The sequence below is a fragment of the Panthera onca genome, chromosome F2, assembly GCF_046562875.1.
Source record: "Panthera onca isolate mPanOnc1 chromosome F2, mPanOnc1 haplotype 2, whole genome shotgun sequence".
NCBI classification, from domain to species: Eukaryota; Metazoa; Chordata; class Mammalia; order Carnivora; family Felidae; genus Panthera; species Panthera onca.
The window spans coordinates 24,194,031-24,218,109 of record NC_138356.1 but is presented as its reverse complement, the minus strand read 5'-3'; the positions used below and the strand labels follow the sequence as shown (position 1 = coordinate 24,218,109).

The 24,079-nt window shown below is 41.6% G+C and overlaps 1 protein-coding gene across 3 annotated transcripts in view; it reads left to right on the top strand.

Annotated features, from left to right (window-relative positions):
• The window catches only part of JPH1 (junctophilin 1), an 83,581-nt gene that overhangs the window by 40,297 nt on the left and 19,205 nt on the right, over positions 1-24,079 (top strand). For all 3 annotated transcript variants that reach the window (XM_060610746.3, XM_060610745.3, XM_060610744.3), the window contains exon 3: positions 18,738-18,856. In XM_060610746.3, the coding sequence (XP_060466729.3) occupies positions 18,738-18,856 (119 nt within the window). The remainder of the gene's footprint in view (positions 1-18,737; positions 18,857-24,079) is intronic.

Genomic DNA, 24,079 nt, shown 5'->3' with positions numbered 1-24,079 from the left:
AGCACAGAGCCTAATGTGGGGCTCAGACTCACAAATCATGAGATCATGACCTGAGCCAAAGTCTGATGCTTAACCAGCTGAGCCACCCAGGCGCCCCTTCCATTATTTTTTTTATATTTTATTGAGCCATTTGAATATATTATTTAGCAACTTAATATATTTTTAAGTTATTAAATTAGTTAAATGGATAAATATTATCTATAATGATGTTTTCTGTGCCCAGCTTCATCTGCATTATCTGTTTGTAGTGTCTTACTTGTATCACCTGTGATCCTCATAATGATTCTGCAAAGTAGGTTCTACCACTGTTCTCAATTTATAGAAGAAGAAACAGCATCATAGCAAGAGTAGGTAACTTGCCCTGGGTTACAGGCTAGTGAGTGGTTAGAGCTCATTTGTATGCAGGCAGCCTGACTCTAGAACCCATGTTCATAACCAGTAGAGGCAAGGATTAGACAAACAGCAAGAAACTCAGTTTTGAGTGTGTTCCAATATGACACAAGAGATGTTTTTAGTTTGGCACTTTTGAAGTCTGTGAATCCTAAATAATGTGTCCACATCTATAGAGTAAGTCCAGGGAGACCGTGAAATTCCCATTATGCTAATCTAATCCAAGGATTACATTTATGCTGTGGTTGTAACAACATGCTGTAGATTGAGATATTGGGTTTTCAATGCCAAATATTACAAATGCTGAGACACCCAAGGACATGCTGAGGGCAGTAGGTGGGGAGGGAACAGTTCAGCGCCTCCAGATGGCAGGAGACAGCAGGGACCAGGATGGCTGGCAAGGTGGCCTCAGGGTGGCCAGGCAGGCAGAAGGCTTCAGATGCCACTACCGCGGGGGTGAGGTGCCCACTGCAGGGGGTTTGGTGTGTGTCACCCACTGAAACCCCAGTGAAAGACAGCAGGACCTCAACATCTTACAGAGGTCGGAGGGAGGTATTGCAACCTGGTTAAAAAAAAAAAAAAAAAAATCCCACAGCTTGGAGTAAAATCATTTGAAGAGCTGGTGCAGCTAATAATCACTTGTTACTTGATAGCATCGATTATACTCTTATTTAAACTAAAAATTATCACTAAAAGATTATTCTATACAAGGATCAATTCATGCAAAAAGGAGAAACGTATATGCTAATTTAGATAATACCTGGAAGAAAATGTTCATCTTTTAGTAACTCAGATGATGAGGAAAACCAAGTTTTCCATAGGAAATGAAAAGATTACCATAGGAAAGTCTGTGGCTTGACAAGGACTTGGGGGGGGGGGGGGGGATGGTCAGTTCCTATCTGCAATTCAGATTAGCTCCCACCACTCCACTCACTAGCTCATAACCCAGGGTGGATTTCAGGAGGTATTACACATAAAGCTCTTGGAACAGACAATGCAAGTTAAACCTGGTGTGTAAAAAGCACTCAGTAAATGTCAATGGTCATCATCATCAATGCTTGCTTCACCATCAATGCTTGCTTGGTTAACTTAATACAATAAGTATATCCCAGGTGTTTATATTTTTGCAGTGGTGGTATTTTGTGGAGTGTAGCTCATTGACGAGAAAGGACCTGTCCCTCTCCTTTGTGTCTGGTCCTGTCAGGGCGGCCTAATGACCAGAGTCAGGGCTGACCTCCAGGCCACAGAGGACAGAGCTCACAGGTCACTAACCTGCTTATAACTTCACAGCTTACTGTGGCTTGTTGTTGAGGTTGTGTGAAACCGGGGCCCATGGCTGCTCTAACCTTCTGGGACCTGTCCCATCCACTTAGCCCTCCTTATACCCTCAAGCCCAGAAATTTGGCCTGTGCCCCTTTGTTTTCAGCTCCGACCACCTATGGTTTTAGGGTTTTATTTGTCTCTTTAATGTATGTTTCTCTCCCTGGGCTCCTTAAGAAATATGATAGAATTTCTCTTCTCCTTTTCCCTGTCCTTCCTAGAAATGATGACACATATGCCCTCTGTTTATTTTACTTTTGGGACATGTGTGATCTGTATATATGTGTGTTCTAGTTGATAATACCAGAAGCACACAATATAATAAAAGTTGAATGCTTAAGACCTTATTTAAAACGTCTGTTAAAGTGCTAGTAATCAGGGCATCTGGATGGCTCAGTCAGTTAAGCATCTGACTCTTGATTTCAGTTCAGGTCATGATCTCGCAGTTTGTGACATCAAGCCCCAGGTCAGGCTCTGTGCTGACAGCACGGAGCTTGCTTGGGATACTCTCTCTGCCCCTCCTTTGCGCTCACTCTTGCTCTCTCAAAAAAACAAAAGAAAATACAGTGTTAATAATCATTTATTTTTTTTAAGCCAGAATTTTTTTCTTCCCTGCCTTGATTCTGTCCTAAGAGGACAGCTCTCACAAAGACCTTTCTGTCTCTGTGTTCTCAGAGCAGGGAGTGCAGGAGAGCCCCCGTCATATCCTGGTTATAGGAGGAACGTCCTGGTGACCGTTAGCACGGTTCCATGAGGGGATGTGAAGTTCCTTCAGGGACATTATGTTTCTATTAGCTGTAGCCACAGTTATATACTCCCATTGGCAGCATTTCCAGGGCAGGTTTCTGATCCAGACTTATAAATCCATGATTTATCCTAAATCCTGATGCATGGTTGTGGTGGAACAGTCGCTTACGTGTTTTTATTGTCTTGCTGCCTTTAAGAAAGTGAGCTTGGACAGTATGTGAGGAAAAGAAAAGGTAAACTGGGAAACCTGAGGTAATTTTCATTCCTAAAAGAATACCAGGGAGCCTGGCAATGAATGCATTTGGCAAAGAAGATGGCGTTGTATGGATTGAAATTTGGAATTCGCTCTCCAAAAGCTTAGAGAACGAAAGGGTCATTTATTTTTTGCCTTGTGTTTTCATGATACTCAGAACGTAATGATATTCCGTGACACTTGTGTGCCTTCTAGTAAAAACATGCAACTCTGTATTGATCAGTTTTCTTCATCTCTGGTTTGCTACTATGTAGAGAAGTTTGAAAGCCTGTAGCCCTGACTACATGTAACCAAATAGTCTACTAATGGCCCTTCCTTTGTCAGGGACATTTAAAAGTGGTTTCATATTAATTGACAAGTCTGTGCGAGTGAATGCTTTCCTAACATAGTATGTCTAAAATGGTTTTCCTGTTCATTCCAGAAAACAAAAGCTCAGTCTTCTTTACTCCCTACTTGGGCCGTAAAGTTTATGCGGCAAAAAAAATCAAGTAGAATCTTGGCTGACAGTAAGTCAGTAAATTGATCATTTTTGAGAGTCCGAGCAGTCAGAGTAAGTATCTCTCAAGTAAATAGGCAGGAATCTGGTTTTTGTATACTTCAGCTGTCTAGGCTGGCTAAATGAATAGGGTCATGTAACTAGTCTGCATTTTAATCCCACTGCCAGCAAAACAAGTATGTTAGTACCAGCATTTGAACGTCAAGGTCTAGAGGCAAAAGTTCCCAGACTTGTAAAATATTTCCTTAAAAGTTAAGCGTCTTCTGGTTCTTCATCACAGATCCTGCCTTTAGGCTAGCTTTGAACTTCGAAAGCTTACGAGACCTCAGCGGAGTTCTCTAGAAAGGTGTTTTTTACATGGTATTTAACTTTTAATGATCAGGGTGCGTTTCAGACCTGTTTTTCTTCTCTGAAGGAACAGCATAACTGCAAGTAAAAACTTACACTTCTGTGCTAGGTAGAAAGTATATCAAGTGTTAGCACTGAAGAAGGGTGGGGACCCCTCAGGAGGGGCAGGTTAGAACCAAGTGTTTCTTAGAATGTCCACTTCTAAAAGCTCAGAAATGAGAAAGCTGGCTTTCTAGGTGCATGTAATTTCTCTTAAGGCTCTCCCAATAGATGCGTCATATTTTACAAAATTCAACATTCGTATCTGGAAGTTGGTCTTTGAAAAATTATTCTGCAAATGTGCCAGTAGCACTTAGCCAAGAGCTGGAGGTGTTTTTACTTTTCCTTTCATTATTCGTGTTTCTCAGTTTACTCTGTAAGTTTTTGGTGACTACTCCACGGGTCCCTGCCATGGCTCATTGCTCCTGGGGAATAGCCCCCCGCCCCACCTAATGGATAGTAGGCACCTGGAAGGCGGACAGTGGGACCAAGCCAGTGTCGATGATACAGAATCTCACGCAGCTGAACGCACAGCCAAAGCACAATTGGATTATGTCAAAAAGGGAAAAGGTGCCACGTGCATTTGCCGTGTTTCTTCACAGAGCAGGCCAACTTAAATATAGCCTACTACCACAACTTGTCCAGAATTAAAATAGCCCAGAACAAGTGGCAAATGGCAGGCGGTGGGGCTCTTTGCCAAGAGATGGCTAAGGGACAGGGAAAATGGGCTTTGGAGATGGATTGTACATGCTTGAATAACAACAGCAAATAGGACACCCCGGGATCCTGCTTTGTAACTTAAATTTCAGGTCAGTGGACATTCCCAGAGCATAAAAGAGAAAACTGGTCAAAACACTCAGAAGCTTCTACGGGTATCTCAGAAACAGATTAAAATGTGCTGTATTATTAATTTTAAATTAGAATCTGGTTCCTGAATTCCAGTTTAATGATTTCTTATCATGAGTCAAGAACAATACCATTGCAATTAGGTTTTCCAGGCATAGGAGATGTTTTAACCGGTGAATTGAATTACATCATAACCCTGTGCTAAAGCCTCATTTTGACAAAGGAGCCTGGTGCTGTACATAATGACATTATAATTTAAAAATATAAGCAGCCCTAAAAAAAAAAATACCATAAAAATAAATAAAAATGCAAGCAGCCCTGATTTAACTAGTTGCCCAGGCATGTTAGTGGTCAGCACAAGAGTTTTAGCTAGTATTTTGGTTAAATTATTTATTCCTAAAATTATTTCTTTGGTTGGTTTCAGTTTTCCTTACTTCCAACTCTGTCACGTTCCCTGGGATTCACTAAACCAAAAAACACTTTATTAGAGGACTATAAGTACAGTGAAATATTTGCCCCAGATGAGAACAAACAAAAAACTTTCAGACACTCATAATAGTGGTCAATATTTGTTGGTACAGATATATTTCAATCAAATGTCCACATACTAAAATGTGTGTATATTATATGTTTACATATATTTGTGTGTTCTTCCCCTAAAACTCACTGTCTGATTAAACCTACCAAGTAAACATTTAGTACTACTTTGGAAGTGTTTAATGATAGAAGAGATTCATGGTCTTACAGCATTTAAATTGAAAGCTGAGGGGTACCTGGGTGGCTCAGTCGGTTAAGCATACGACTTTGGCTTAGGTCATGATCTCGCAGTCCAGGAGGTTGAGCCCCACATCGGACTCTGTGCCGACAGCTCAGAGCCTGGAGCCTGCTTCGGATTCTGTGTCTCTTTCTCTCTCTCTGCCCGTCCCCCCGCTCACACTCTGTCTCTCCCTTCCTCAAAAATAAATAAATATTAAAAAAAAATAAATTGATAGCTAATAGTTGCAATTGATAGTTACTTTTAAGATTACAAATCAGGTTTAAAAAAAATCATAATCCTGGGTCTTTCTCTTATATCTAGAATAAAAAATATTTTCTTTAAAATTAATTTCAGATTTGTAGAACTAAGGTGATAGGTAAGCTGTTTACTAGAATTATGCCAGCACTATGGAAAAGAAATGTTAACATAAATTCCATGAAGTTATTTATCATATTAAAATACATCCCTTGTGCTAACTTATTATATATATAGTGTCTCAGAGCTCATGATACGACAGAGGCCTCTTTCTCAGACCAGCATCAGAACCTTTCTCATTTCATTTTGCCATGCAAGATCATTCGTGTGAGCTGCTATTGCTGTGATGTCTCAGAAAAACATTGCAGAGAAATTTCATATTTACAACTGACTGTTGCCAACAGTGATCATCTGCCAGAGAGAGATTTAAGGGAAAAGAAGCTTTAATTTCACCACCAGCATTGTTGGAATTACAGTGGGGTCAGAGCAGTATGGTGATGTGTACAATATAAATGTAGTTAAGTAGGGAAAGAAAAGTGAGCATGATATTTAGAATTAAGTAGAAGTATATGTGCCTGGAGTAGCAGATAATTTGAAAGTATTTCTAGACATTTGTAATAATTAAGTACGCGGAGGCTGTGTTTGAGGTAGGAGACATTAGGAGTTGATCATGAAGTGAGGATTTGCATCTCCATGGAAAGATGTCAGGACAGACCAGCCAGGGGTGATTATCTTAGGAAGCCAAATCCAAGGTCTGAAACCTGGAGAAGCATCAGTAGGAAGACAAGGAACAGCAGGACATTCTGAACATTATGTAGGAGCTCCTAAGAGCGTAGATTGCAGCTAAGGCTGCTCCCCAGCCTTGGTCTTTTGTGTGCTGTCTCCTCCTTGTCATGGATGGAAAGAGCTTTTCTCAGTCTGTGGAACTCCTCTTCTTACTCTGGGAACAAATGCTATTTTTTAGGTCATTCTAATTCCTCCTTGTGAGAAGCCCTGCCTCTAGGGCAGCAGAGTCCACACATACTCTAGAAGAACGAGGTCTCTTCAGGACGGGTGTGTTTTGTGCATTATGATTGACTCTCAAAGGCATCTCCTTTCTTTGATGTCCTTCATGTTTTCAGGGTATCTGATGGACCCAAGGGCGCCCATTTCATTCTAGAACAAAATGAAGACCGTGAAGTGTAATACTCCATTGTGCCCATTGTGACATTATTTGGGTCCAGAATTATAAATACATTTTACAGGTTTCTACCAGAATCGTACAAAGCCTCTCATGCTACACGGTCCTCTGCCTTAAGTGCAAGGGGATTTTTCACATTCCTACCTCAGATAGGGAGAGCAGCCCTAAGGCAAGAGCATGTCCTATTGTCCCCAAGACTGTTGTCATTTCAGTAGATACCGTGATTGTATTGAAAAGGAAGGAAACACTATTTCCAGTACTCTTGCTGTGACTAGAACTTAGCACAATCAGGAAATCCAACTTGGAAAGTAGAGCCCAATGCTCTGAGGTAAACCTGCAGACCTCTAAAGCATCTGTCAGAAAGCAGTGAAGCGGCACGTAAGACCCTGGATCTCTCTGCCAGGGGAAGAGTAGGCTTTGGAGTTTGCCAGGTAATTCTTCCTGTCCCTCCAGAGTTCACTCTGACTTTCCTCCAGTCATAAGATAGCAATTAGTAGATTTTTAATTTGGGGCCTTAGAGGAAATCCTTACTTTAATGCAGATCACATCCTAAATTCCCCCCATTCTTGGGATGTGCAGTATTCCTTCTATGACTGGAATTCTTCCTGATATTCTTTGGACTTGATCTGAACCTCGGATTGGTGAGAAGTAGCTCCATTTGGGTTAATGCATCTGTCTCCTAAGGAATGGAGTCCCGGAAGACAGCCCCTGCATTCCCTGGGGCCTGCAGCAGGGGCCCATCCATGCTGCTGACAGGCATGGCATCCCAGGCCCCTGTGTCAATCCCACAGAGAAGAAAATTAAAGGTTAAAAGTTCATCAATATGTGTCTAGAGTATAGAAACCCAGGCAGACAGCAAGCGGACAACAACAGGAATATTCCAAGTAGCATAAGCACCATAAAAATGGAGTATTGGAGCAGATCACTCATAGTCTATTGGGATCCGAAGGAAACGATTATTATTTGATCCAGAATATAACATGATTTTTTTTTTTACTTCCTTTGAATCCTGCCTTGTGTTTCTACCACCATCGCTAATGAAATATACATTTTTATCTCAGTATACATATATTCATCTTCAAGACTGCCTCTGCCCCCCAAATCGTATTGTTACTTTTATTGAAAGATGCAGCACAGAAAACCAGTTACCCTGGTTTATATATCTGTTTTCTGTTTCCATTTTTCTGTGTCCCAGGGTAGGCCATTATTTTATCTATTGAATACTGGGATGAAAAATTGCTGTTCTCAGTTTAACACAGCAAATACTGAATACAGGTAAAATTACAACAGAAATTTTTTGAGATTCTCATGGAGATGAAGAAGAAAACTTTTTAAGAATTCCGGAAGAACTGGATGATCTTCTGATATCTCCTTTTAAAGTCGGAGGCGTTAATTACTGATTTGGTGATATGGGGAAAGGCAACTATGAGTTGGATGAATCTGTAGTATTTTTAACACCACCTAAAAATGTTCCTGCTAAAGAATACCCTTGATGAAAACCGAATCTTTCCTATAGTCTATAGTGAGATGTTTTCTAAGCTGTGTTATTTTCATTTGAAAGTCAGCCAAGACTGATTTTTTAAAAATATTTAAAGAAGAAAGCTCAAAATTTGCATTTTTCAATGGGAGTCATAAGTCTGTTAATTTTAAAGCATTGGATAGAGAAATGAGGGCAACAGAGAAAGGCATGAATATAAGAACAATGGATATGAATGAACTTTTATAGCAAAAAGAAGTTTATTACCGGAAAATGAAATTAAATACAATGTTTGCTAAAGCAAAATCCAGAGGATAATAATACAGAAATCATTTCACAACATAGTCACCCCACTTTGCCCTAAAGTTTCAAAGACGGGTTCTGCCCTTTCATCCCACTGGGGACCGTGTGGGCTCTCAGAGGCCCTTCCAGTTCTAAGTGCGTTTTTTCATCTGTCTGGTGAAGCAGAACTTTCGAGAGTCACTTCCTCAAAACCAGAAGATTAACATAAATCAGAGCAAATCCTGTATACTTTTTATATTGTCCCCAGTACCTGTTGCAGCAAAAGACTGAAGATTTAAAGTAAACATAGTCAAGGATTCTTAGTCGAACTGTTGAGTGATTCGTTGTCACAAACCAGTCATGAAATAACTGGGTTACCTGAATTACAGTTTCTACAAGGAAACATGAAGTGACTAAAACTAGTTTGCTGAGAGAATAACTACAGCTGACCCTTGAACTTAGACATGGATTTTTTTTTTTTTTGGCACAATACACTGTAAATATATTTTCTCTTACTATGTTCTTAATACCATTTTCTTTTCTCAGACTTCCTTGATTGTAAGAATATTAATACATATTTTAAAAATACGTGTCAATGGACTGTTTACGTGATCAGTAAAGCTTCTGCTCAACAGTCGGCAGTTAGTAGTGAAGTTTTGGGAGAGTCGAAAGTTGCCCGTGGATTTTTGACCATGCGGGGAGTTGGTGCCGCTCACCCCTATATTGTTCAAGGGTCCACTGTTTATCCCTTCTGTTTCGGCATCCCTGTCAAAGAAGTCTCATAAATTCTACACCTTCAAAACATGCACATTTAGCATGACAGAGCTCAAGATGCAGGATGGTTTTGCACGGCCAGTCCCAAGTCAGCTTTTGCTAATACTGTTCCACATCTAATGTTCAACAGAGGAATAGGTTCCTTGTTGTTCACCGTCAAAGCATATCTAAATAGAACAAAGTGAAGTGGAAACTGGTAGATTTGGGATATTTAGAGAGCCATTTTAGGTCATCTGAGATAGAAAACGGGTATCTTATTACCTAAGAGAATGTGTTTCAACTATGAGTTCAGGGAGGAATTCTGAGGGTTTTACGTGATTTTTATGAGTGAATGCTGTTCTCTTAATTTTTCCTAATGTAGAAATATTTATCAAATGGAATAGCTTGAGCACCAGGGTGTACATTTAATGGGTATTGGTGGCAGGAAGGTGGAGATTAGGTCCACCTGTGAGCCAGTCACCCTGTTAACCTGTCACTCAGCTGAACGCCATTGGCTGCTATCTTGTGTCTTGATCGCTGGGTAGTCTTAAGTTGCTCTTCTTCTTAGTCATACTGTACTTTAATTTGTAGCCATAATGGACCCCTGGTAAAGGACAAGAAGTATAACAACACTGATGAAGAAATAAAAATAGCATTGACATGCCAATTCTTTTTTTTTTTTTTAATTAACTTTTGAGAGAGAGAGAAAGCACACATAAGCAGGGGAGGGACAAAGAGGGAGGGAGAGAGAGAGGGTGGGGGGAATCCCAAGCAGGCTCATGCTGTCAGCACAGAGCCCGCTGTGGGGGCTCGAACCCACAAACCATGAGATCATGACCTGAGCCAAGATCAAGAATCGGACGTCCACCTGTCTGAGCCACCCAGGTGCCCCTGACTTGCCAGTTCTTATTACCCATGTCTTCTCTGTTCTGAGGGTTGCAAAGTTCTTACCAGACACATCCAGATGTTTCTGTTACAGTGCTGAATAGAAAATAAAGTCATGGTGTCTAGTGTCATTTTATTGAACGTGCATCCATTTTCAAATAATTTGACCCATCTTTTGTTACTAAGAGCCTCCTGGCTGATAATTTGAACTGAAAATATACCCTTTAGTAGTATATCAGATTCGGTCTCAGAATAAGGAGTTTCTATGAATCTGCCATAGGAAAGACAGAAGCCTTACTTTGATCAATTAAAAAGCTCCTAAAACTATAATAATAGTCTGCATTGACAGGACTTCGCAATTACCAAATTGCCTTTACATTTTTCTCTTGGTCCTTATTTAACCCTTGCTGTTTCCCCTGGTCCACAGTCCACCATTGGCTATGTGCCCTGTCTCCCTACCTAAGGTTCTGTCTCTGTCCTCCTCGTTGATGCATCTACCCTGCATCAAGGCCATCTTCTACTTTCTATGCTTCTCCCAGAAGAGAGAGCCTTTCAAGAGGAAGATGTGATGGAGTCATGGAGACCTGAAGTCAGGTCCTCCTGGTCCTGTTCAGCAATTCCAGTACTCCTTGTTTCCATTCCCTAGAACTTTTGTACAGTTCTGATTCCAAATCTTCACCTTTTTGACCCCTCAGATTCTTCCCACTGGCCCTAAATTTTAGCAGAAGACTAATAATGGCCATTTATTGATTCCATACCCTAAGTTAGGACTGAGTATTTCATATCAATCAATTGTGATCCAGAACAACTCTACAAGGTAATACCCTGCCCCATTTTATACATAAGGAATTGAGGAGAAAGGAATACAGTATGTGATAACCTGGAGTTTAAACCCAGGCCTGTCTGGTTTCAAAGCCCACTGCATTCTCGAGCTCTTGCAGGCTTTCAAAGGATCTTTCAGATAACCTTAAAACATTGGATGGATCCATCACTGTTCTTATGTTTTTTCCTGTTTCCTTTCTTTTGCCTCATCCAGGACCTGTCTCCAGCAATTGTCACCTCAAAGATTCTTCATTTTCTGCTGTTGTCTGGGCATCTTTCTTCCCACCTCGTGATAAGATCAGTTTTCATTTTCTTAAGAGTAAAATGTCTTTTCCCTTGGCCCAGCTAATCGTTCTGGTTACTGTCCACATTTCCTCCTGCCTTTCTGTGTCAAAGGTCTCCAGCATGTGGCCCACACCTGCTTCCTCCACTTCCTCTGCCCATTTCCTCACCAGCCCCCCATCCGACTGGCTTCTGCAGTGGGACTGCTTGTTAGTACTACCCTCTCAAAGGTTCTTATCAAGTTCAGCAGCCTCTCCTATGCCCTCCCCTTTCCCCAGCACCATCAACCCTTACTCAGATTCTAAATGTGCTTGTTTCAGCACCATTTCTATCTGTAGTCAGTAAGCAATTCATCTGGATACCGAGTTAGATACAGTATTTTGGGGTTATCTTCTGTGTTTCTCTCCTTACCCATTTACCATTCCACCAGTATTCAGCCTCTGTTCCAGGATTTTTATTAAGAGCTGGCTTAACACAGAGGCTGCCCTCATGTTTCAGACTTCTGATAGTCCTTCCCTTAAAACGTCCATGGATTATTCCTTCCAGCTCTTGCCCTCACTAGATACTTAGCATGCCCTGGCTTGGACTAGTGCAGTGGCTTCTTATCTGAGAGCCTAACCTTTGGTCTCTTCTCCTCACTTCCCCCAGCACACCTAGGATGCTCCATAAATACTTGTATATCGGGTGATTTTTTTAAATTTTTTATTGTAAAATATACACAACATAAAATCTACAGTCCTAACCATTTTTAAGTGTGCAGTTCAATAGTGTTTAGTACATTCACACTATTATGCAACCCATCTTGAGAACTTTTTTATCTTGCAAAACTAAAACCTATACCTGGTGAATGATAGCTCCTTGTTCCCCTTGCTTTAGCCCCCTGGCAACCACACGTCTTTCTGTCCCTATGAACTTGACTTCTCTGGGGACCTCCTGTGAATGAAATCATTGGATGTGTGTCCTTTTATGACTGGCTTGCTTCACTTAGTGTAATGTCCTCAAGGTCCATCTGTGTTTTATAGCATGTGTCAGAATTCCCTTCTTTTTTAATGTTGAATAATATTCTGTGTATGTATACGCCATGTTTTGTTTATTGATTCATTCACTAATGGGCACTTGGGTTGTTTCTACCGTTTGGCCATTGTGAATGAATAGTGCTGCTAAGAAAATGGGTGTACAGATCTCTCTTTGAGACCCTGCTGTCACTTCTGGCCAGACACCCAAAAGTAGAATTGGTGGATCATACGGTAAATCTATTTTTAATTTTTTGAGGATCCTCCATACTATTCTGTATAACAGCTGTGCCATCTTGCGCTCCCTCCAGCAGTGCACGAGCTTCCAAATTTCTTAGCATTCTCATCAGCACTTGTTGTTTTCTCTTCTTTTTGTTTTTCACAGTAGCCATCCTAATGAGTGTGAGGTAGTATCTCATTGTGATTTTCACATGCATTTCTGTTATGACTGGCAATGGTGAGCATCCTCCCATGCTATTTGTATATCTTCTTTGCAGAAACGTCTATTCAAGTCCCTTGCCCTTTTTTTAGTTGGCCTTTTTTGTTACTGAGTTGAAGGAGTTCTTACATATTATTCTGGATATTAACCCATGATCAGATAAATGGTCAGCAAATTTTTTCTCCCACTCGGTGAGTTACCAGTGATTATATTTTAAAGAGAAGTTGTAATCTTATTTAGTGCTTATTTAGTGCTAGTTTTTAAACTTTAGAATGACCTTCATTAAAAAGGACTTTTTCTAAAAATTATTTAAAGAATAAAACATACCTTAAATTTGTTTTTTCATCAGATTTTTCTCAGTGCATAAAATACATAGGGAGGTGACTTTTAGGTAAGTTGTATAAAATTCAGAATAAAGTAGAAGATAGCCAGTTATTTATTTGGCCTCTTTCAGCTGAGGACTATAAATGTGCTTTTGACCTGGCCTGTCCAGAGAATACAGCCTTTAAGCTTATTAAGTTTGATCAAATGTTAGAGAGTAAAATCTGTAATATACATAAGAATGAAGATTTGTTTTTCAAGCTTGAAAGTGTTCTGAATATAGAAGAAAATCCTATAAACGAAGTTGAATAGTAGGCTCTGCTCATCCGTAAGTTATGATGTGTGTTCCTCGGCTTTAACACACAGTGAGGGGTTAGAGTTCAGAAAACTTAGTATAACAAGAGCTTATTGATCTGGTGATTTTTTTTTTTCAATATCCTGCCAGTTTCCAAAAAAGGATTTGCAGGACATTATGGTTCACATTCATAGTAGCATCCTGACATTGGGGAATGTTAAAGCCATGTAGCTAGAGAAGATAACCATACACATAGATTGAGGATAGTTTTACTCCCAAGATTCCTCGTAGCCTTAACAAAAAGAGAAATGATAGATTATGTAGTTCTCATCGTATGATACAAGGAGGTGCACAAATTTATCATCAGAGACCTTTTTTTTCCCCTGGGACTAAACTGTAAGAGGAATGTGTCACCAAGGTCTGTATAAACATAATGGTGTCACACATAACGGACAACATTTTACAAAAGTTATGTAAACATTCTTCATATGGATCTTTGTTCTTCCTCTCTCCCTTTGATAAAAAGCCAAAAGTCTGATATGAATTATGATTCTATGAAGGGATTTCTATGATAGCTAAGGAGGTGTGGTTTGACTTTTGATCTCTGGGACAAGAATCATCTGTGGCCTAGACTTGCCTCAGTGTAGTCTCTGGCTAGTAATGCTTTCAAAGCCGGTGTTATCACACCTCTGAGAAAGTTTGAGCCCTTGAAAGATCAAATACCAAACTTCAATGGGAATATCATGCTCCTTCGTTTACGTTTTATGTCTCAATCACTTGCTATCACTTTTAGGAAAAGAAGCATTGGGACTTCCGCTCAGGTCATGATCTCGTGGTTTGTGAGTTTGAGCCCCTCGTCGCTCTCTGTGCTGACAGCTCAGAGCCTGATTTTGTGTCTCCCTCTCTCTCTGCCCCACTCACACTCTGTCTGTCTCTCTCTCTCTCTCTCTCTCTTTCAAAAAATAAACATTAAAAAAAAAAAAAGTTGAGACAGGCATCTAAGGGGCCCATCTGCACCTTAGCAGGAGGGAGTATATGCTGAGCCTTGCCAGGCTGGTCTTATCAGAGAATCAAATCAAGATTGAAAGAACAGTTTCTTCCGGGTGCAAGAACTCAGAAATCATGCCTCATTTTTAAGCCGAGGTCTGTGTAGTCACCTCACTCTTACTCCTGTCAGGAGTATTCCTTAACAGACTGATTTCTTCTTAAAAAGGACTACAATTGTATACACAAGATGATTGGCTTTCACAAATCTGGGTCTCTTGTAAATGAATAAGGTGACAGTCCAAAAGGAAGGCTAACAGGTCATATCTGTTGCATTTTCTTACCATGATGTCTTAACCCAGCAAAGAGTTTTAGCTCTTATCAGGCATTTCCAAGAGAACCAGAAGGGAAATAGGATGGTCGGCAGTAAAGATAGAAGCAGGGTCTGTTCTGCCTCTGTGGTAGCCCCAGTGGGAGACGGTGGCTGTGACCAGACCAGGCGCAGGGATGCGAACAAGAACCAGCTGGATTGAGGATGTGTTTTGGAGGTAGTTCCAGCTGGTTTTGCCGACTGTGGCTGTGGCGTGTGACCGAAAGGGAGGCCTCAGGGGTGACTCCAAGGGTGTAGGCTTCAGGAACTGGAAGAATGGGGTTGCCATCACCTGAGATTTGGATTCTTAATGCACAGTTGCTCTCATTTTAAAGTTTTCCTAATAATCTTCTTTAAATGTTGGGACATCAAGGCAAATCACACGTATGACCCCTGAACCAAGTAGATCATAGATTCTGCCATCAAATTTTAAATCCTATCAGTGAGCTGACTTTGATTTAATATAACAAATTTTAAAAGACCTCAAAATCCATTTTTTAAAAAGCAGTTACTGTTGGGGAGAGAATATATAAAAAGCAGAAAGAACAAAATTTGTAAATGTGGTATACAGTTTGTCCATTCTAAATTAAAATCTTCATCAGCTGTGTCAGCGAGTGGATGAGTGAAAGGTTGAAGTTAGAAGTTGGGACAGACATCCAAGCGGTCAGCATGTTACCTTAGCAGGAGTGAGTATATGCCAGGCATGTTTAATATATTGTCGATAGACTTTTGCGTGTGTGTAAAAGCGTTACTAGGTTTAAGAAAAATCAGGAAAGCAGGACTGTTTTGTTCTGAGCATGGTGACTTGAGAGTTTGTGAAAAAACTATTTCATTAAAGAAAGAAACTCCGATATTCATCATCAAATTACTGATTGGAAAAATAGGTTGAGATTAAGTACCTGTATACAGGGGATGCCTCACATCCAGAAATTTCACATTTACCATTGACCTTTGTGGGGCTTATGTCCGGGGGGACATCACCCAGCTGCTTGTGTGAGCTTAGCCAGCCTCTCAGGTCTCTTTGCCTCTTCACCCATACGTAGTAACTCTCTACAAGCTAAAACTGTGGGTCTATTTGTAAAATTATGGCCCTAACAGAAAGTCGACAGCCGATGCCCAACTGAAAGAAGTTGCTTTCTACTTACTTTTCACTGCATTTTATGGGAGCGAGTGTATGTGATCATGGTGTTTTGAGATTGGTGAGGGTCTGACCACTTATAGGTATCAGCAGTGTTTGAATATGTGAAAGACTTACTGGGCATGTGTGCTCCTTTGTGTGTGTGTGTGTGTGTGTGTGTGTGTGTGTGTGTTTTCCACGTGACCAGCTACAGCAGCAAGGCGTCCACTTTGCATTGTTTCAGCTGACCTCCCCAGACCGACTTGCCTGAACCCCCCACCCCCCCAACCCATGAACAATGGCATGTCTTACCACTTGGCTGAATAAAGGGGTTGTGTGTGGCTCTGGAACTGAGCCTGGGATTTGAACACATGAATTCACTAACATGAGCCAGAGTTAAGCCCGGATTTTTCCCCGGGCTAATATCTAGACCTGTCAGTGGCCTGGCCACCCCAAGCTGGCGGTGACAGCAAACTCAGATGGGTTCCTTTTCTCTTCTGCTTCCTGTCTTTGGGTCCAGGGCGACCAAAAGAACTCACGCAGGCCTCTCGTTTAGGTTTTGAATGTGGTTTTGACTCATCTTGCTGGCTGTGCAGGAGCCTTGATGCAGGGTGGGGCACTAGATGGAAAGGTTCCCCTCCCTGTTTGGGCTTACAGGAAGGAGCAAGTAAAAAAGTAAAGGGTCACGGCCTTACTGACACTGTACTTCCAAAATATATTTGTAGAAAGGTTAAGCTATATCTGTTTATTCTCCAGCTTAGCATATTGTAAAAAGTGGTGGAGATAAATGGTACCATTTTATGGTGGTGCATTGTGATAGTATCAGAATAAACTGTTTGTACTTAGGTTTACAAATTTATCATTGAAGGGCTAGCAGATTTTATTATAAGGCAGCATAACTGTACTCTTCTGGCTTCATTAGTTATGATGCCTAGACATAGGCTCTATCTAAGAATAGATAAAATGGAAAATAATTCTGAGAAAAAGGGTTGGGGATTCTGAGAAACTGAAAGAACATAACACAGAGCATCCATTGATTCTCAGACTCAACACGGGGACTAACCGTTAAGTTTGTTTCCATTTCATGGTCCCTTATAACCTAAAATGTCCTCTGTGATTCAGAAATAACAATTTTGATGATTGGAAGTTGATCCATTCATTTTTAATTAGTGTATTTTATTTTTTAGAGCAGTTTTAAATTTATAGAAAAATTGAGCAGAAAGCATGGAGTTCGTTCCCATGTATATATACCTCCTCTCCCCACACCCACAGTTTCCCCTATTATTAACATCTTGCAGGAGAAGTACATTTGGTACAGTTGAACCAGTATTGACATATTAATATTATCTAAAGTCCATAGTTGACGTTAGAGCTCACTCTTCTTTAGTGGCTTTTGACACATGCATAATGTCACATGTCATACAGAGTAGTTTCATTGCCCTCAGTTTCTCCTGTGTTCCACCTCTTCATTCCTCCCCCACTTTTGCCCTGAAGCCTTGGCCACCACTTATCTTCTTACTGGCTTTATCGTTGTGTCAATCTGTTCATTTTTAAGCAACTACCCAGATGTTCCTAAGGAAGCATCATTCAATCCTTTATTCATAAAATGAGCCCCCAATAAACCCTGTGTGCTAGGCAGTGTTGTACACATTGAGAATCTAGCAGAGAACCAGAAATGTAAAATCCCGGTCTTTGGGAAGTTTACATCCTAGTACGGCCAGCCTCCAAGCTTCGCTAAGTCCTGCGGAGGAGTGAGGGGTCCCCTGAGGACACAGAATGAGAGGAGGTAGTTGGAGAATTTGAGAACGGGACCTCCTGCCAGTGAGCCCCCACCCCCGTCTCAGGTCAGACCCCATCTTCCCCACGTCCTCCTGCAGCTAGTCCCAGCTGGCCTGCACCAGCTGCCACCTGCGTTTTCCCCACTAAGAACTGCTAGGGCACAATGCTATTTCCCAACTTTTCGTCTCCTGCTGCTTCTGAAATAAGCGCAAGCACCTCTTTCAGACTTTCATTTAGCTTTTACTACTAGTTATCTACAGCCGTGCCTGGTGCTAGTAAAATAGGATGGAAGGTTAACAGAATTCTAAGAAATATATGCCCATGACTATCATCTAAATACTAACTGGACAAGATCTTCTTTGGAAGGAGATGACCCAGAGCTCCCCGTCTTGCCCTCTAAATCCTCTCTGCTTGGGCAGGTGGACATCAGTTCTCCTGCCTTGCCATAAGAACCCCACCCCACCCCACCCCCGCCATTCTCTACCCAGCTGCCTTCACCCTCACCCTAGTCCTCTGGAAAGAGAAGATGTTTTGTCAGTTGAGGATGGGCCAAGGGGCAGGTAGAAGATTGAAAGACATCTGTTTCTTCCTCCCCAACTCTGTCTCCTTGTTTCACACAAAAACATATACATAAAGTTAAATGGGCTCCTTAGAACCTCCAGAGCACATTCCTAAGAGCACACTCTGTGCTCTGCTTCTACAGGCTGGTGAGAGCCCATTGTGTGCGTGTCTCCCCAGCTACACATTCAGTGACATCACATTGGTCGCTTCAGTTGGTCAAGGAGGGAGTATTTATACCACAGTAATCAGTGCCACAAATAAAGAGTTTTACTACTTTTTTTCCAGAATTACTCTTCCAGCATGCTATCGGGCAGACCCTTGTCGATCAAATTCTTATTTTGATTCTACCATAGGAAATTAAATTCATGAACACTATATATTCATAAGCTCTAACTCTACTCTCCATGGTTTGGAGCAGGGGAGATTTGATCAGTCAGCAGGAGTCAGCAGGAGATTTGATCCCGTGTTTTGAAAACCAGGCTTTGCATCAAGCTGCACAGAACTTGCTCACCCTTTTCATTTCCCTTGAAAGGACTGAGGCAATATACGGGTGGTTTCATCCATGTCGTCGTCATTGATCTCTCACAATATGACCATAAAGCTTGCAGTTGGAGACGTGTGACCACGATCACAGCATTTTCCTCCCCAGACCGCAGACAGCTTGCATGTCCGTGTGTGATTAACAAGGTGCCGCCCTTGCTGACTCGCCCTTTGTGCTCCGTGTAGGACCGCACACGCACGAGCGAAAGCTGACGCCGCTGACCAGGCAGCTCAGGCTGCCCGCCAGGAGTGTGACATCGCAAGAGCTGTGGCCAGGGAGCTGTCGCCGGACTTCTACCAACCAGGTGAGACTGTTGTCCGGTGATGGGAGAGGTAGGGGTATTGCCTCTGGTTTCCTTTTTTTTTTTTTTTTTTTCCCTCCTTAAAGGTCTATGCTTCGTGAATACCAGCAGTACTGCAAAACAAGTAGGTACAAAAAGTCCTAAGCATTTGAAGTCTGAGTGTTAGTGGTGGAGATTTGGCTTATTGCCCAATGTCTCTCCCTTCCTGCCTCCCAACTCCTAGGCCACAAACTTGGAGCTGACAGCAGTAAATGAAATGGGAATCTAAAAGAAGCATCTGATTCTAAGAAACGGTGCTAGTGTGTTAGTGACCACTGCAGATGTTGTAACAAATCTCCAAAATCAGAGGCACGTATAACAATACCATTAGCAGTAGTAAAGAAATGAGCTAGTAACTACTGTGACTAATTTTTTTAATATACTTGAACTAAAGTTCAAAGGACTGTGGTTAGGTAAGGAAGTAAATCACTTAAAAACAGATTAATTTGCACAGATTAAGAGGAAATTCCAGGTCATAGTAGAAGAAATTAAAATAACCTCAAAAAAAAAAAAATCAATCCAGATCGTCTATCTCTCAAATGTCTTAAAATAGCAATATACAAATATTTGCGGTAGGTTTAAATATTTAAGTCCCTTTTAGTGGTTTCCTAGTAGATTGTTTCTATCCCTTTCTATAATGCTCGCCTCTTTTTTATATATGTTTCTTCATTGTTTTAGAACCCACAGTTCCCTAGTGTTTGAGGGGTCAACAGATTTCTAGATGAAGGGATCAAAATCAATGCTTTAAATTTCTTAGTATCACAATTTATAGTTTCTTGGTAAAGAATCTTTCCACACTGGTTTCTGTTAAGCTGGAAAACAAGCACCCTGCACAACACAGGTGTTCAATCCATGTTTGCTTCCAATAAATGTCCTAGAATCCTGGAGCCCACAGGGCACTGTAACTAAATGAACAAGGCAGGTCCAAGTGCACAGAATAACAAGATCCATACCAAAGCTACAAACTTGGCTGTAATAAAGGATGGAGGAATGAGAATGAGGGACATGGTGATTTTTTTTTTCCTACGAAGAATGAAGACCGGGTAAAAGGCTGGGTTGAGAAGACCCCGTTCTTCTAGGAGAATGGAGAGGGGCCCAGTCTAGCCGCTGAGCGCTAGGGCTGTCAGAGTACCTTCCATAGTAGTTCACTTCCAGGGAGACAACCACAGTCATGGGGGTTTTCTTTCATGTGCCTCCTTTTTAAACCTCTGGGTGAGATTTCAGCCATTTAATACATGCATATATTTCTAAGAAAGGGAAACTCTGCTCATTGCAGTGACCGCTGCTAGGAATAAACTATGTTCTGGTGTGAAATGAACTCACACTTCTCTGGTGCCTAAGTACGTCAGTCACTACCTGTTGGTGTGAGAGCTGCAGACAGAGTTCAGCCACCCAGGAGGGACCGTCCTTTGCCCTCCCCAGTGACACTGCCATTGGGAAGCAGCTCAGCAGTCAGGAGCTAGTGCCGCTTCATGGAGGAGCCCTGGGCTGGAGCTACTTGGAAAGCAGACAAACTTAGTATTGTTGTCTGTTGTTAATTCTCCTGGGGAATAGCGTCCCAATAGATTTCTGTTAGGTGTTACCAAGAGGTAAGTGATACTGAAGGTCATCTCAGTTGCCCAGACTAAATGGTTTTAAAAGCCTTTTATGGCATAAAAGCATTGGAGGGAAAAAAAATATTGTGGGAAAATGTAATTCCAGCCTCGGAGCTAACATGCCAGCTTCATACACGCAAGTTGTCCATCAGTAATGAATACATCACAGTAGCACGAGATGACAACGGGTCTATTGGAGACAAGAGCTAAGGGGAAGGCTGCAATCCCCTTTGACCCATAGCCAACTCTTCCTTCAGCAGCTGGATAGAAAGCCTTTTCTGTACTAAGTATTATTGATCTTCTCAAGGGAGCATAACTCAAGCTTTCCACTCTGCATTTATAGGGTGATCAAATCAGATAGACATTTCTAAAAGGGCTTTCAAGTCCTTTTTCTAAGTCAGGCTGCTCATTTAATTCACATATCTTAGATATAAATATTTCCATTGTTTGAAACGCATTTGTCGTACATAGAAGCTGTTGGCCCTGGAATAAAGGAGGTCTGTTGTAGCTTACACTTTGAACACTTTCTCAGGAGCAGGCAGTATTTTCAGATATTTACCATCTTAGTTAAATCTAATGCTTTTAGTTCAAAACCACATTATTCTACAGTTCAGTTAAAAACTAAGAGAAAAATAGGAGCATGTGGGATGGCTTTGTCACTCAAAGGGTTAAGTTCTAATGAGTAACAGAAAGCATACCTGTGGAGGTATGTGAATGTATGTGTAGATAATTGCACGTGTACACACACAGAAACCTACACTGTCATGTGTGAGCGGCACGGCAAGGCATCCCCCAGGAACTCAGAAATGAGAGTTCCCTCTGAGAGTGAAATATTAAAATGAGCCTGTGATGCTGCACAAAGATATACAAAGTGAGCATAAGTAATAGCACAGCTGTATCACAGCAAGATTTCTTTGTAACCTAAGTGTATTAAAACATCTAAACAATTGGTCACGGAAAGTAGTATAGAAAAAAAAAAAAGAAAAAGCCACAGAGGCAAAAATTGGCAAAGCCCACCCAAACACTGTCCAGAGGACAGAGAAGCTGTGGCCAGAACCTTGGAGTATTGCAGTGGAATTGGCAGGGACGTTTGTGTTATGGGGCAGGATGCAGGGAACTGTGGCCAACCGTGTATGGCCTTATTGGCAAGATCATCCGACTGGGGAAATGGATGCATCAGCCCTGCTCAGCCTGATGCCTGTAGATATTTGATTGATCCCATGCGTCTTGTCCTGAGTCCATGCTCACTGTAACCTTCTGATTTCGGGTGAGCTTGTCATGGAGGTCTGCCATCAGGAACAGCATGCACTGGCGTTCCAGGAGTAAGCCCCTTGGCCTGTGTCATGTTTACATTGCCCATTGTGAACTAATGACTTGACCTTCTGGTGTTATACATCAGGATTGTGAGCTCTGGTGATGTGATTCTGCCCCAGGGGATGGCTCTACTTCAAAGTGCTGATGAAATTGGGTTTCTAAGCCAGGAAAGCTGAGATGAGATTTTGCATGACCGCTAGGGAAGTGGAGGGGAGGATGACTGGGAAACTATGTGGTGGTTCTTTGTCCCACTGTTTACATTTCCTTTCCATCAAGATGCTTGATTGTTTTTAATTCCAAGTGATATTAAGTAAGGTGTAAAACTTATATTTTTATCAATTGGGAGTGACTGGGCTAAAAAAGACTGAAAAACACTGCCCCAGAATGTGGTAAAGATATTTACTTTGAGCCCTCTTAAGAGATTGCCAGCTTATTCCCTAGGCAACATCCTCAGCAAGTTTTGCCTTTCTGTGTTTAAGCATGTGTATTAGTCAGCCCAGCTGCTGTAACAAAGTAAAATACCACAGACTGGGTGGCTTAAGCAACAGACATTTATCTCTCACAGTTCTGGAAGCTGGAAGTCCAAGATCACAGTGCCAGTATGGTTGAGTTCTGGTAGAGAGCCATCGACCTGGCTTACAGATGGCCTTCTTCTCCCTCTCTTCACATGGCTTTCCTGGGTACATGTGTATGGAGAGAGAGAGAACTGTGGTTTCTCTTCCTCTTTAATGAGGGCACTGGGGTGCCTGGGTGGCTCTGTCAGTTGAATGTCTGACTCTTGATTGCATCTCAGGTCATGATCTTGTGGTTCATGGGGTTGAGCCCCACGTGGAGCTTCAATGCTGACTGTGTGGAGCCTGCTTGGAATGCTCTCTCCATCTCTTTCTGCCCCTTCCCTGCCCATGCTCTCCTGTCCCTTTCTCCAAATAAATAAACCAACAATAATAATAATAATAATAATAATAAGGGCACTAATACTATCATGAAGGTCTCACCTTCATAACCTAATGTAAACCTACTTACCTCCCAAAAGCCGCACCTCCAAATACGAACACATTGGGGGTTGGAGCTTCAGCATATGAATTGCAGGAGACACATACATTCAGTCCATAATAGCATGTATGTGCACACACATACACTCTGTATATTATTTAAAGTAAAAGTGAAGTCTTTAGGTTATTATGAGCCAGGGTTAACTAAGGTCACGTTTGTGGTATGAATGATAAATCTTTAGAAATCAAAGCATATTTTCATTATTTAATGGTCTATGCTTATCATTAATATGTAGTATTTTTGGTTAAGAAAAGGGAAGTATCCTGAAACAGATGACTTCTAAACTCACTTTCCAAAACCCAGAATTCAGAGTAACTGTTTTCACAGCAAAAGGGAAATACAGGATGCCTGGGTGGCTCAGTCAGTTAAGCATCTGACTCTTGATTTTGGCTTGGTTCATGATCTCCTGGTTCATGAGTTCGAGCCCCATGTCAGGCTCTGTGCTGACAGCACAGCGCCTGCTTGGTACTCTCTCTCCTGTCTCTCCCCCTCCCCCTGCTTGTGTGCTCTTTCTCTCTCTCTCTCTCTCTCTCAAATATTTTAAAAAATATTTTAAAATATTTAAAAATGATCTATTGACATGAAATTAATAATTCATGAGTTTGGTTATTCTTACCGCTTACTCATTTCAGTATATTCGGTTCCACAAGCGTGTGCTAAGAGCCAGCCCTGCGCAAGGCAGCGGAATGGACGTACCACAGCCTGCAGACAAGAGCTCCATGGCTACGTTCAAAGAAGTAGCAGTGTTTTTAAGGATGGGACTCTGAAGTCCTGTAGGAAACGGCTGTTCTTTCCACATAGAATATAAAAGTAATCCTGCTACCACTTATATAATCTGTTTAGAATCTTCCAATCTTTACTGATTGGCAGTCTCCACAGAAAATATCTGATTTCTATTTAATGACTTCTGACATTGCCATAAAGCATTTGCTATCCGCCCGGTCCTTGCAGACATTTGTTTGGGGGAGTCTTCATGGCACTGCTTCTGCCCATACCCAGCCCTCCACGGCTCACCTGTGAGGAACTAGGTGCATACCCTGCTGTTACCATCTGCCGTATCTGTTCAGGGCCTCCATGCCAACTGTAGCAAGTAACCTCTCAGTGTTGGTGGATGACACGTGCTGAATGTTGTTTGATGTCGTGTGGCCTGTATCTGACTTCTTCCTCATATGAATCCCTGGGGTGGGGGAAGAGTCCCTCAGGATTCATAGATACAGTCTGTAAA